Genomic DNA, 13,526 nt, shown 5'->3' with positions numbered 1-13,526 from the left:
CCAGAGCTATCAAAATACTGATCCGAGTCTGTTTGCTCAAAATGTTAACCAAAGTCAACACAGTTGAGTTTAAAGCTCTATTTCACAATTGAGGAATGCTGAATAGTGCTTTTCGAGGTATCAGAATCTAGAAATGAATATTTAAAATTAATGATGACATATTGGGTCATCACATCTATTCATCTGCGTGCTACGAAGATGTATCGCGACCTAAGGCGGCATTATTGGTGGCGGCGGATGAAGAAGGACATAGTTGAGTATCTGTCGAGGTGCCTAAATTGCCAACAGGTCAAGTATGAGTATCAGAGGCCAGGTGGCCTACTTCAGCAGATGACAATACCTGAGCAGAAATCGGAGCGCATTACTATGGAGTTTGTAGTTAGGTTGTCATAGACCTTGCAGAAGTTTGATGAAGTTTGGGTTATTGCCGATAGGTTGACCAAGTCGGCATACTTCATTCCGGTTATGACCACGTACTCTTTAGAGAGGTTGTCCCAGATGTATATTCAGGAGATTGTTCGGTTATATGGTGCACCTGTTTCCATTATATCAGATAGAGGCCCCCAGTTTATTTCGCATTTCTAGAGAGCAGTACAGAGTGAGTTGGGGACCCGTGTAGAGCTCAGCACAAACTTTCATTCGCAGACCAACGGGCAGTCGGAGCGGATAGTTCAGATCTTGGAGGATATGCTCAGAGCATGTGTGATTGACTTCAGAGGGCAGTGGGATCGATTCTTGCCTTTTGTCGCGTTTTCATACAACAACACTTATTAGTTCAGCATCGAGATGGCCCAATTTGAGACTTTATATGGTCGGCGATGTCATTCTCTTATCGGATGGTTTGAACCCGAAGAGACTAAGTTATATGGTACTGATTTGGTGAAGGATGCCTTGAAAAAGGTAAAGTGATTCAGGAGCATTTTCTCACGGCACAGTCCGGACAGAAGAGTTATGTTGATTAGAATGCGCGTGACTATTCATTTATGGAGGGCGAGAAGGTTCTTTTTGATGTCTCGTCGATGAAGGTAATCATGAGGTTCGGAAAGAAGGGCAAGTTGAGCCCGAGGTTTATAGGCCCTTTTGAGGTGTTGAGACGTGTTGGGGAGGTTGCTTATGAGCTTACTTTGCCTCCTAGTTTATCAGGAGTTCACCTTGTTCTCCACGTGTCTATGATCCGTAGGTATCATGCCGAGAGGTCACATGTGTTAGACTTCAGCACGGTTCAGTTAGATGAGATCCTGGGTTATGAGGAGAAGCCAGTTGCCATTGTCGACAGACAGGTTCACCAGTTGAAGTCCAAGAAGATTTTTAAAGTAAAGGTTCAGTGGAGGGGTCAACTAGTTGAGGAGGCAACTTGGGAGACCTAGGAGGACATGCGGAGCAGATATCCACACTTGTTCAGCACTCCAGGTATGATTCTAGACCCGTTTGAGGACAAACGTTTGTTTAAGAGGTGGAGAATGTAACGACCCGACCGGTCGTTTTGCTTCCTAGATCCCCGTTCCCCTAAATAAAACTCCATGTATGTGATTTTACTGTTTTATGATTTGCATGGATGGTTAGTTCGGGATTTGGAAGGGTTCGGGTTAAAATCGAAACGCTTAGTTCCTTAGTTCGCTTTTAAAAGGCTAAGTTTGACTTTAGTCAACATTTTGAGTAAACAACCTCAGAACCGAGATTTGACGGTTCCAATAGGTTTGTATGCTGATTTTGAACTCGGGCGTATGTTCGGATCGGGTTTTGGATGACCCGGGAGCGTTTCAGCGCTTAAGGTTGAAAGTTTGCTTATTGAAGGTTTAAAAGTTCTTTAAATTTGGTTTGGAGTAGGTTTTGATCTTATCGAGGTCCGTTTGGGATTCCGAGCCTGGGAATAGTTCCATATGGTAATTTGAGACTTGCACACAAAATTTGGTGACATTCTGAGTAGCTTAGGTACGAATCGCGCATTCTAAGTAAGTGGAAGAATTTGAAGTTCATAATTTGATCCTATTGATTTTGGGTTTCTATTCTTAGTTTTGGTGTTGTTTTACGCATTCCGAGGGTTCGAGCGAGTCCGTATCGTGTTTACGGACTTGTTGGTATGTTTGGGTGAGGCCTCGAGAGCCTCAAGTGCCATCCGGGAAATGCACAGATAGAACTTGGACTCAAAACGGCTGCTGGTACACTAGATCTGGTGTGCCCGCACCTGCGAGCTTTTGGCCGCAGGTGCGAGCCCAAAGATGTGTGCATTTGGCCGCAGAAGCGGCCTTGGAACATTTGTCCAGTGGTCCATAGAAGCGAAGAGATGTGCACAGAAGCGAAGAGGTATGCACAGAAGCGGCCTCGCTTCTGCGATGAAGAGCCGCAGTATGCCCAAAGGCCGGAGATGCACTTGGTGCCTGTAGAAGCGGGTTCCCGTCCGCAGAAGTGGCCAACACTGGACCTATTTCTGCTGAAGTTGGTTTCTGGTGAGGACTTTGTTCTTCACAAACGGGAAGAAGGAAATTTTGATTGACCGGTCAACATGAAAAATTGCTCTTCGCGAACGCGAAGGTGTCCCGCGATGGCGAAGAACAAAAATCACCTAGACGGAGTTTTAAATGGGCAGACAGAGCATTTTAGTATTTTGAGCATATCTTGAGTTCTAGAGCTCCGTTTGAGGTGCTTTTTACGGAGTTGTTCTCTTGTTATTTGACTTGTCGGGGTGATTGGTTCGGGTCCGATAAGGTTTTGGAATGAATTGGAACACTTAGTTCTAAGGTTTAAAGATTAAGTTAAAATAGTGACTGGATATCGACTTATGTGTAAACGACCCCGGAATAGAGTTTTGATGATTCCAATAGCTCTGTATGGTGATTTTGGACTTAGGAGCGTGTCCGAAATCTTATTTAGAAGTCCGTAGTTAAATTAGGCTTGAAATGACTAAAATAGAAATTTAAGTTTGGATGTTTGATCGGGGAGTTGACTTTTTAATGTCAGAATCCAGTTCTGAAACTTTTCATAGATCCGTTATGTCATTTATGACTTGTATGCAAAATTTGAGGTCAATCGGAACTGATTTGATAGGTTTCTGCATCGAATGTAGAAGTTGGAAATTCTTAAGTTCCTTAAGCTTGAATTGGGGCATGATTCGTGATTTTAGCATTGTTTTATGTAATTTTTGGTTTCAACTAAGTTCAAATTATATTTTAGGACTTGCTGGTGTATTTGGTTGAGGTCCCGAGGGCCTCAGGTGAGTTTCGGTTGGTTAACATATCAAAATTTGGACTTAAACGACTGCTGAATATTTCTGCTAGAAAATCGAGGCTGGAAAAAAAATTGAGGCTGGAAAAAATCGAGGATGGAAATCGAGGCTGGAAATCAAGGTTAGGAAATCGAAGTCAACGCCTGGACAGAAACTTTAAGTTATAAAACGGGGGCTTCGTCCCATTTTCCATTTTTGACAAATTGGAGGCGATATTTGAGTGATTTTCAAGGAAAAACATCGAGGTAAGTGATTATATCTCGGATTTGGTCAATATACACGAATATATCATTGATTCATCATTTAATTAGTATTTTGAGATGGAAATTTTGGGGAAAATGAGGAAGAGTTCTTGGACTAGAATTTGAGGTTTTGAATGGGATTTTATTATCGGATTTGAGTAAATTTAGTATGGTTAGACTCGTGAGTTAATGGACTTTCGAGTTTTGTGACTTTTGTCGGATTTTGAGACGTGGGGCCCGGAGGCCGGGTTTGAGCCGAATTCGGATTTTTTGCTATAATTTAGTATTTTCATGTGGAATTGATTCCTTTAGCCTATATTGATTGTACTGTACTGCTTGTGGCTAGATTCGGGACGTTTGGATACAAATTCACGAGGCAAGGGCATAGCGGAGTAAGAAATTACGCGATTTTGAGGTAAGTAACAGTTCTAAATTTGGTCCTAAGGGTATGAAACCCCGGATTATGTGTTATGTGATTGGTTTTGAGGTGACGCACATGCTAGGTGACGGGCGTGTGGGCGTGCACCATAGGAATTGTGACTTGGTCAACTCCATGGATCTGTGTAGTTGAATAAATTGTTGTTACCCGTATATTTTTCCATGTACTAGGGAAATTGAACTATAAATCATGTTTAAACCATGTGTTGACACTATTAGGACCCACAAAGGTCGTGTACATGTTGAATTATCTGTTAAATTACTATTTTGTACTCAGACATTGTTTTACTTGCATATTACATCTTAGTATCTCTTGTTCATTATTGATGCATCATATCACTATTGTTGGGCTGCTTATCATGATTTCTGAGAGCCCGGGAGACTGGAGAGGTTGATGATTGAGTGAGGACGAGGGCCTAATTGTGAGAATATTTATGGGATCGGGTTGCACACCGCGATATTTTTTATTGATTTATGCCACGATTGGCTTGTTATAGCGCTTGGGCTGAAGGAACCCCTTCAGAGTCTGTACACACCCCCAGTGAACGCAGGTACTTACTGAGTGCGAGTACCGAGTGCCGAGTGCTGAGTGATTGTGAGGAATGAGTGACTGTGAGGAAAGAGTGACTGTGAGGTTGGAGTAAATGGGAGGACTGAGTGACTGTTACTCTGAGAGGATGCACTGATTTCATTATTGCTCCATTTCAGTTGTCATATATATATCACTGGTTTGGAAAATTTCTAAAAGACATTATCTTCTGTTTCAGTCGAAGTTGATATGAAATTACTGTGGAATTTTAAATGTTGAACTTGAGAGCATGCCTACCCTTTTATGTTGAAAATTACTGTATTTGGACTTAGCTGTGAAGCTCGTCACTACCTTCAGTTCTTATTTATTATTGTTACTTACTGAGTTGGTTGTACTCATACTATACCCTGCACTTTGTGTGCAGATCCAGGTGATCCCGGACACAGTGGGTGTTGATTCTTTCGTACAGTTGATTTTTCAGAGATTCAGAGGTAGCTGCCGTATTTCGCGGACCTTGTCTCTCCTTCCTTATCTCCTTGTTTACCGTATTTGGCCTCAGACTATTATAGACCGTGTTGTCCAGACTTGTAATGTATAAATGCTCATGTACTCAGTACAACGGGTTTTGGGAGTGTATTTATATCCAGTATTTGTGGGATTTTCTCTTAAACTTAATTATTATGTTTTCCGTATTTAAAATAAATTCTGGGTTATTGATGTTGTCGGCTTGCTTAGTATTGAGATAGGCGCCATCACGATGGGTGAGATTTCGGGTCGTGACAATATCTGACCTTTATTTTGATGTTTGGCCATGATTATTTATATTAGTTATCATTTTTATCCGTGTTTGGATTGTAGAAATTGGGGCTTTGAGGCCCAAAGATATGATATGGTAAATCATTGATATGAGGGTCAATTCATGGGCGAAATTGGATGATTTTTGGAATATAAACTATATAAGTTATGGGTAATAATTATTTTCGATAATTTTTTAAATCTGGGCACGTGGGCCAGAGGGTTGATTTTATTGACTTTTCGAGCGGAGTTGGGAATCATTATAAATTGTTAAATTGTAAGCATTGGAGTATATTTTTATTGATTTTCACGTTGTTTGACTAGTTTCGGAATGTTTGGCTTTGAGTTGAGGTGTTAGAGAGGCGTTGGAGCAAGTTATGGAACTTTGGAGCAAGGTAAGTCTCCTGTCTAACCTTGTGAAGAGGAAACTACCCCCTAGGCGATGTAATTGTTATATGCTACTAGTTATGGGTGCTACGTACGCGCGAAGTGACGAGAGTCCGTACGTGGCTAAAGCATATTTATGTCTGGGTAGACTTAGGACTTTATCATGTAATATTTGAATCATTTGAACTCACTATGCTGGATTAATTAATTGAATTTTTAATATAAATTGATTTATATATATATATATATATATATATATATATATATATATATATATATATATATATATATATATATATCAATTTAAATTAGGCTGAGCCTTATCACCTTGAGTTGTTGGTAAGTTATTTGAGAAACGGTAAAGGTTATATTCACTTTGTGCTCATGTACTCTATTGTAAGCACGTGTCTCGCAATTCGATGATTTCCTTCCTTTCTTATGGAGCGGGCCGAACGCCTCGGTAGTATAATGGATGCATCTATGGTTCGTGCCGCTCGACCCTCGGCAGTGTACACATTATTCTGGATTGGGTCGTACGACCTCGGCATAATCATGCGTTATATCGTTAGCAGTCTGAATATTCACGAGATTTCCCTCCCACTGATGCTCGATATTTATTATGGTGTTCCTTATCCTTTGGTTTCTAGCACTTAATATATTTGAGTTGTTGAGATAGAACACGAGGCTGAGAAATTTATATGTTTAAAAGAAATTTTTGGAAGGTTATATAACTTACAGTTTTACCCCACTATTGTTGTTGTGCTTCATATACAGACATAAAGATCTAAAAGTAAAATGTCATATCAATCTTTAGTCTTTAAAAATAGAATTTATGGTGGATAAAATTATAATTGAGATTAAATATTCGAACAAGAGATGAACTAATATTAAGATATGAATCAACATAGAAGAAATTATTTTTTACGTTAAAACTAAATAGTTAAATCTTTAAACTAATTATTTAGCAAGAGAATCCAATTCAATTATTTTTAAAATTCATCACATTAGTAAAATTCTTATGTAAGTTAAAAATTATCGTAGGGTACATGAATTTATTCCATAAAAAGAGCGTTAGAACACAAAGTAAAAATTTTAGTATATTATTAAGAATCAAAATGCTATACAAGTGTCTGAAAAATCACAATCAAAGATAAATCCAAAATAAGAACAAGCTTTCAAGACTATATTATAAAGAGTCGACTCTGCTATAACGTGATTATTCTTTGTAGATGCCTCTGGCGGAATTGAAATAATATTTCTATGTCATGCGTTATTTGCAAATATCATATCAAGAGGCACGACAATGTTAGCAATAATAGCAAGTGGTGTACCAACAACGATTTTATCTTGAGGCCACCCACATTAAATTTGATATACCTCTTCAAACAACTTAAATAACTATCACAAATATATTAAATCAGAGCCATGGTGCTAAATTTATAAGGAAAGAAAAATTGATAATAAGGGATGGAGCACTTATGGCTAAGTGTCCAACGATCGAAATAATTGCCTGAGTTCTAGAGATATTTTAGATATTAATGAACTGTTTGGTGGAAATTGATGGTTTGGAAGGTAATTTAGGTCAAAACCTATAACGACCCGACTGGTCATCTTACTTTCTTGATCCCCGCTCTACTAAATAAGACCCCACATATGTTCTTTTACTATTTCATGACTTGCGGGAATGGTTAGTTCAGGTTTGGAAGGGTTCGGGTTAAAATCGGAACATTTAGTTCCTTAACATTGGCTTTAAAGGGGTTAAGTTTGACTTGGGTCAATACTTCAAGTAAAGGACCTTGGAATCGTGATTTGACGGTCCCAATAGGTTTGTATGATGATTTTGGACTTGGGCGTCTGTTCGGATCGGGTTTTGGATGACCCGGAAGCGTTTCGGTGCCTAACATTGGAAGTTGGCTCGTTGAAGGTTTTAAAGTTCTTTAAAAATTGGTTTGAAGTATTTTTTGTGTTATCGAGGACGGCTTGGAATTCCGAGCCTAGGAATGGCTCTGTATGGTGATTTAAAACTTGCATGTAAAATTTGATATCATTCTGAGTAGTTTAAGTATGATTCGGTGCGTTCGGAGCGAATTGGAAGAACTTGAAGTTCGTAAGTTGATTTGATTTGGTTTGGAGTGTGATTCTTAGTTTTGGTGTTGCTTGCCGTGTTTTGTGAGGTTGAGCATGTTTGTTTTATGATTTCGAACTCATTAGTATGTTTGGACGGGGCCTCCGGGGGCCCAGATGCCATTCGGGCAATGCACGGAAGTCGTTAGGACTTAGAGAAAATGGTTGAAGCAGCAGAGCTTCTAGTGCAATCGCACCTGCGAGGAGCCAGCCACATGTGCGAGCTCGTAGAAGTGAGCCAACGATCGCAGAACGGCCTGGCGTGGGTTGCCTAGGGATCATAGAAGCGGAGCCAAGACCGTACCTGCGATAGCGCAGGTGCAAAGCAGGCAAACACAGAAGCGGGAAAGGTCGCAGGTGCGGCTCGAGCGCTGCAAATGCGGGCTCAAAAAAGCGGGCCATTTGTCTGCAGATGTGGAAGTAGGCCAGCTGGGGGAGAGCCACATCTGTGATGCATTTTCCGCAGAAGCGGAAATCGCTGGAAGCAGAACGGTTCATTTAAGATGGGACTTAGGCCATTTTTGGCTCATTTATTTCACTTCTTGGGCGATTTTAGAGCATCTTAGAGAGGGATTTTTACCTATCTATTGAATGTAAGTAATTTCCATCCAATGTAAGTTAAATACAGAGATTATGGGTAGATTTTAACATGAAAAAATATAAACAATTATGGGTTTAGTTGAAAAACCTAGGTTTTGATAAAAAAAAAATGAGATTTAACCACGAAAATGGTTATGCAATTGGGTGAAAATGATATATTTGAGTTTGTGAGGCTATGGGTAACAATTATCTTTAAAATATTTTAAAATCCGGGCACATGGGCCCGAGGTGAATTTTAAGAATCTTTCAATTTGGGTTGGGTAATTATTCTAATAGTTAAATTATGAACTTTTGAACATGTATTGATTAATTTATATAACATTTGACTAGTTTTTGGAATGTTTGGCACCGAGTTGTGGATTTATAGCATATTTATGGATAGGAAGTGAGCTTGAGAATGAGGTAAGTCTCTTTCCTAACCTTGTAAGAGAGAACTCATCCCCTTAGGTGTATTTTCGTTGTGAATTACTTGTGTAGAGAGCTACGTGCGCACTAGGTGACGAGAGTCCGTGCGTAGCTATATTCCATGAGATGTCCGGGTAGTCTTAGATTTACATCATGCCTTGATTGTACTGTTATATTTATTATGCATATTAATTGTGTAAAATAAAGCTGAGATTAGGGATTGTAAGGTTGAAACTCTCCAATTTAGATTGGATACATGTTGAAACTCTCCAATTGTCACTACTTCTTCAAGGTTAGACTGGATACTTACTGGGTACATGTTGTTTATGTACTCATGCTACACTTCTATGCTAATGGCGCATGATCTGAGGCAGGTGCATCTGGTAGACATCCCGGTGTGCACCCTTGATACTCCGCGACTTAGTGGTGAGCTGCTTCTGAGTCCGTTCTGGAGCACCTGAAGTCCCTTTTATGCATTTACTTTCTGTCTACTCTACTTTAGACAATAGTTTAGTGTTTCGTATATTCTACTAGTAGCTCATACACTTGTGACATCAGGTCTTGGAATTATACATGTAGACATTTGATGATTTTTGAGTATTTATTTCATCACACTTGTCATTATAATTTCACACACTTTGTTTTATTTAAATATCTCACATCTCACTTATTTAATAATTAAAATCGATTATTTCTAAAATGTAAAACGGATAATTACATGGCTAGTTCACGGTTGGCTTGCCTAGCGGTGACGTTGGGTGCCATCACGACCTAAGCAGAAGCCGAGGGAGGGCTCCAGCTCGTGGTAGAGGACGAGGACATCCCAGAGTTTCCCTTCTTGTGCCACCAGTGGATCGAGTAAAGGATCCTATTATTGAGGAGCAGGGCGAGGTGCCTGCAGCAGAGCCATCCCCAGTGGATTTCATGTCTGCACCGGATTCCAGGAGGTCATGGTCCGTATGTTGCGGTTTATGGATTCTATGACTCACACTGGTTTATTTCCAGCAAACCCAACCATATCTCAAGCGGGCGAGGGAGCACAAACCCTTACTGTTCAGTCTCCAGGGCATGCAGCTATCGTATATCAGACCCCGAGTGCACTACTCCTGGGCGGAGCTCAGCCCATTACAGTAACTATACCTGAGCCCAAACCAGTTACGGTCGATGAGCTGTAGAAGCTATTGGACATATGGACCAGGATACATCCTCCTGTCTTTGGAGGTGAGTGACCTGAGGACCACCAGGACTTTATTGATCGGTGCAGGGACAGACTGCATAACATGAGGATATTGGAGTCCCACGGGGTGGACTTTACCACCTTTCAGCTGGAGGGCAGAGCCCGTATATTGTGGTAGTCCTATCTTCTCGGCAGACCAGCAGGTTCTCCTCCCATGACTTGGGACCAGTTCATACGCCTATTCTTGGACAGATATATCCAACCCTCTCAAAGGGAAGAGTTGCGATTTCAGTTTGAGAAGCTTCGGTAGGGCCAGATATCGGTGACCGACTATGAGGCAAGATTTTCTGAGTTGTCTCACCATGAACGCATGATACTTCTCTGAGATAGCTCGGATGATCGAGGGTGTCCGCCAGCGGAGCCGAGAGCAGGCGACGAGAGATAAGCGGTTTTGATATTCTAGAGAGTTCAGTGGTGCCCCGACTAGGGGCAGGGGTCATTCTAGTAGTACCACATATCCATCACCGCCGCCTCCTCGAGGTGCTCCATTGCGACCCTATTTCAGCTCCATGCCAAAGAGTTCCTATCGCCCACCAGCTATTCAAGGTTCCTCCAGCGGGTATTCAGGCTATCAGGGTCACACTTCAGGTCATCAGTCCAGTATTTCGATGGGTTGTTACGAGTGCAGGGATCCTGGCCATATGAAGAGGTTTTGTCCTATACTTCGGGGCAAGGCAGTACAGCATGGTCATCATCCTATGATTATAGCACCAGCTGCCGCACCAGCCAATCGGATGCCTAGAGGCGCAGGCAACCAATCGGATGCCCAGAGGCGCAGGTAGCCGATTGGATGCCCAGAGACAGAGGGCAGGTGGGTAGGGTCCATCCTAGAGGTGGAGGTCAGACAAGTGAAGGCTAGTCAGGTGGCACTCCAGCTAGGTTCTATGCTTTTTCAGCCAGACCAGATATAGTGGCCTCAGATGCCGTGATCATAGGTATTATTTTTGTCTGCGGCAGGTATGCTTCGGTACTATTTGATCCATGGTCTACATATTTATATGTTTCATCTCTGTTTGCTTATTTCTTGGGTGTTCCTCATGAGTCCTTAGGTACTCTTGTTTATGTGTCCACATCAGTGGGCGATTCTGTTGTTGTGGATCAGATTTATCAGTCCTGCATCATTACCTTTTATGGTTATAAGACTAGAGCGGACCTTCTATTGCACGATATGACCAACTTTGAGATCATCCTGGGCATGGATTGGTTGTCTCAGTATCATGCCATCCTTGATTGTCATGCCAAGATTGTCACCTTGGCGATGCCAGAGTTCCCTAGATTGGAGAGGAAGGGTTCGTCTGTCAGTGCATCTAGTCAGGTTATCTCCTTTCTGAAGGCTCGACACATGGCCGAGAAGGGTTGTTTGGCTTATATAGCCTATGTTCGGATACTACCATAGAGACTCCGGCAATTGATTTAGTGCCCTTGGTCCAGTAGTTCTCCAATGTGTTTCCTTCTGATCTTCCAGGCATGTCACTAGATCGTGATATCGATTTCTGTATTGATTTGGCTCCAGGTACTCAGCCTATCTCTATTCCACCATACCGCATGGCTCCGAAAGAGTTTAAGGAACAACTTGAGGAGTTCCTAGGAAAAGGGGTTCGTAGACCGAGTGTATCACCTTGGGGTACACTGGTGTTATTTGTGAAGAAAAAATATGGGACTATGCGGATGTGCATTTATTACCACCAGTTGAATAAAGTTATCATTAAGAACAAGTACTCGTTGCTGCGTATTGATGATTTATTTGACCAGTTGCAGGGTGCCAGGGTGTTCTCTAAGATTGACTTGAGTTCTGGGTACCATCAGTTGAAGATTCGTGATTCGGATGTTCCACATACAGCTTTCCAGATTAGATATGGCCACTACAAGTTTCTAGTGATGTCCTTCGGGTTGACTAGCGCCCCGGCAACGTTTATGGGTTTGATGAACCGGGTGTTCAGGTCATATATTGAATAATTTTTCATTGTCTTCATTGTTGACATTTTGATCTACTCGTGTAGCATAGAGGAGCATGAACAGCATTTGAGAGTGGTGCTTCAGACCTTGCGGGAACAAAAGCTATATGCTAAGTTCTCCAAGTGTGAGTTTTGGTTTGATTCTGGGGAATTCTTAGGGCATGTTATATTAGGAGCGGGTATTAAGATAGATCCCAAGAGATTGATGTAGTTCAGATTTGGCCTCGTCCTATCACAGCGACTGATATCAGGAGCTCCTTGGGGTTAAAAGGTTATTATCGTCGGTTTGTGGAGGGCTTATCATCTATTGCAACACCTTTGACTTGATTGACCCAGAAGTTTTCTCCATTCCGATGGTCTGATGATTGTGAGGCGAGCTTTCAAAAGCTCAAGACCGCCTTGACTTCAGCACCGGTGTTAGTGTTGCCTTCTGGTTTAGATATGTACATTATGTATTGCGACGCTTCACACGTTGGCCTGGGTTGTGTATTTCTACAGGAGGGGCAAGTTATTGCATATGCTTCACGTCTACTGAAGCCCCACGAGAAGAATTACCCCGTACATGATTTGGAGTTGGCCGCGATTGTTCATGCTCTCAAGATCTGGAGGCATTATCATTATGGTGTGTCCTGTGAGGTTTACAACAATCATCGCAGCTTGCAGCATTTGTTCAAGAAGAGGGATCTCAATTTGAGGTAGCGCAGGTGGCTTGAGTTACAAAAATATTATGATATTACCATCCTTAATCATCCGTACAAGGCAAATGTGGTTGCGGATGCCTTGAACAGAAAGGCGGAGAGTATGGGTAGTTTGGCATTCATTTCAGCAGAGGAGAGGCCATTAGCTTTGGACATTCAGCCCTTGGCTAACAGACTTGTGAGGTTGGATATTTCAAAGCCCATCCGAGTTGTTACATGCGTCGTCACCCAGTGTTCACTATTTGAGCATATCAAAGCTCGCCAGTACGACGATCCGCACTTATTGGTTCTTAGAGAGACGGTACTATAGGGTGGTGCCAAGGAGGTTACTATCGATGAGGATGGTGTTCTGCGACTCCAGTGTCGTCTATGTGTCCCTAGTGTTGATGGATTGAGGGGAAATATTCTAGAGGAGGCACACAGTTCTCGGTATTCTATTCATCCAGTGACTACGAAGATGTATCGCGACCTGAGGCGGCATTATTGGTGGCGGCAGATAAAGAAGGACATAGTTGAGTATGTAGCTAGGTGCCTCAATTGTTAGTAGGTTAAGTATGAGCATCAAAGGCCATGTGGCCTACTCCAGCAGATGGTTATACATGAGTGGAAATGAGAGCGCATAACTATGGATTTCGTACTTGGGTTGTCGCGGACCTTGTGGAAGTTTGATGCAGTTTGGGTCATTACGGACAGGTTGACCAAGCCGGCACACTTCATTCCGGTAGTGACCATGTATTCTTTAGAGAGATTCACCAATATTTACATACAGGAGATTGTTCGGTTGCATCTGTAGTGCATTTTCTACAGATGCGGAGCCGCAGAAGCGGAAATCGCTGGAGGCAGAACGGTTCATTTAAGATGGGACTTAGGCCATTTTGGCTCATTTATTTCAC

General features: G+C 41.9%; 2 protein-coding genes across 2 annotated transcripts; both read left to right on the top strand.

Moving 5' to 3' along the window:
- The first annotated feature begins 983 nt into the window (after positions 1 to 983).
- LOC138906218 (uncharacterized) lies at positions 984 to 1,367 on the top strand. Its single transcript, XM_070194749.1, has one exon. It carries the CDS (start codon positions 984 to 986, stop codon positions 1,365 to 1,367), a length of 384 nt encoding a protein of 127 aa, XP_070050850.1.
- A 9,122-nt stretch (positions 1,368 to 10,489) lies between these two features.
- Positions 10,490 to 12,146, top strand: LOC138906217 (uncharacterized). The gene is made up of 5 exons (XM_070194748.1): positions 10,490 to 10,758; positions 10,938 to 11,335; positions 11,446 to 11,576; positions 11,739 to 11,860; positions 11,981 to 12,146. Exons 1-5 carry the CDS (start codon positions 10,490 to 10,492, stop codon positions 12,144 to 12,146), a joined length of 1,086 nt encoding a protein of 361 aa, XP_070050849.1.
- The last annotated feature ends 1,380 nt before the right edge of the window (positions 12,147 to 13,526 follow it).

This window comes from Nicotiana tomentosiformis, chromosome 2, assembly GCF_000390325.3.
Source record: "Nicotiana tomentosiformis chromosome 2, ASM39032v3, whole genome shotgun sequence".
Lineage (NCBI taxonomy): Eukaryota > Viridiplantae > Streptophyta > Magnoliopsida > Solanales > Solanaceae > Nicotiana > Nicotiana tomentosiformis.
The sequence above is the reverse complement of the archived record's forward strand: the minus strand, read 5'-3'. Positions and strand labels throughout refer to the sequence as shown.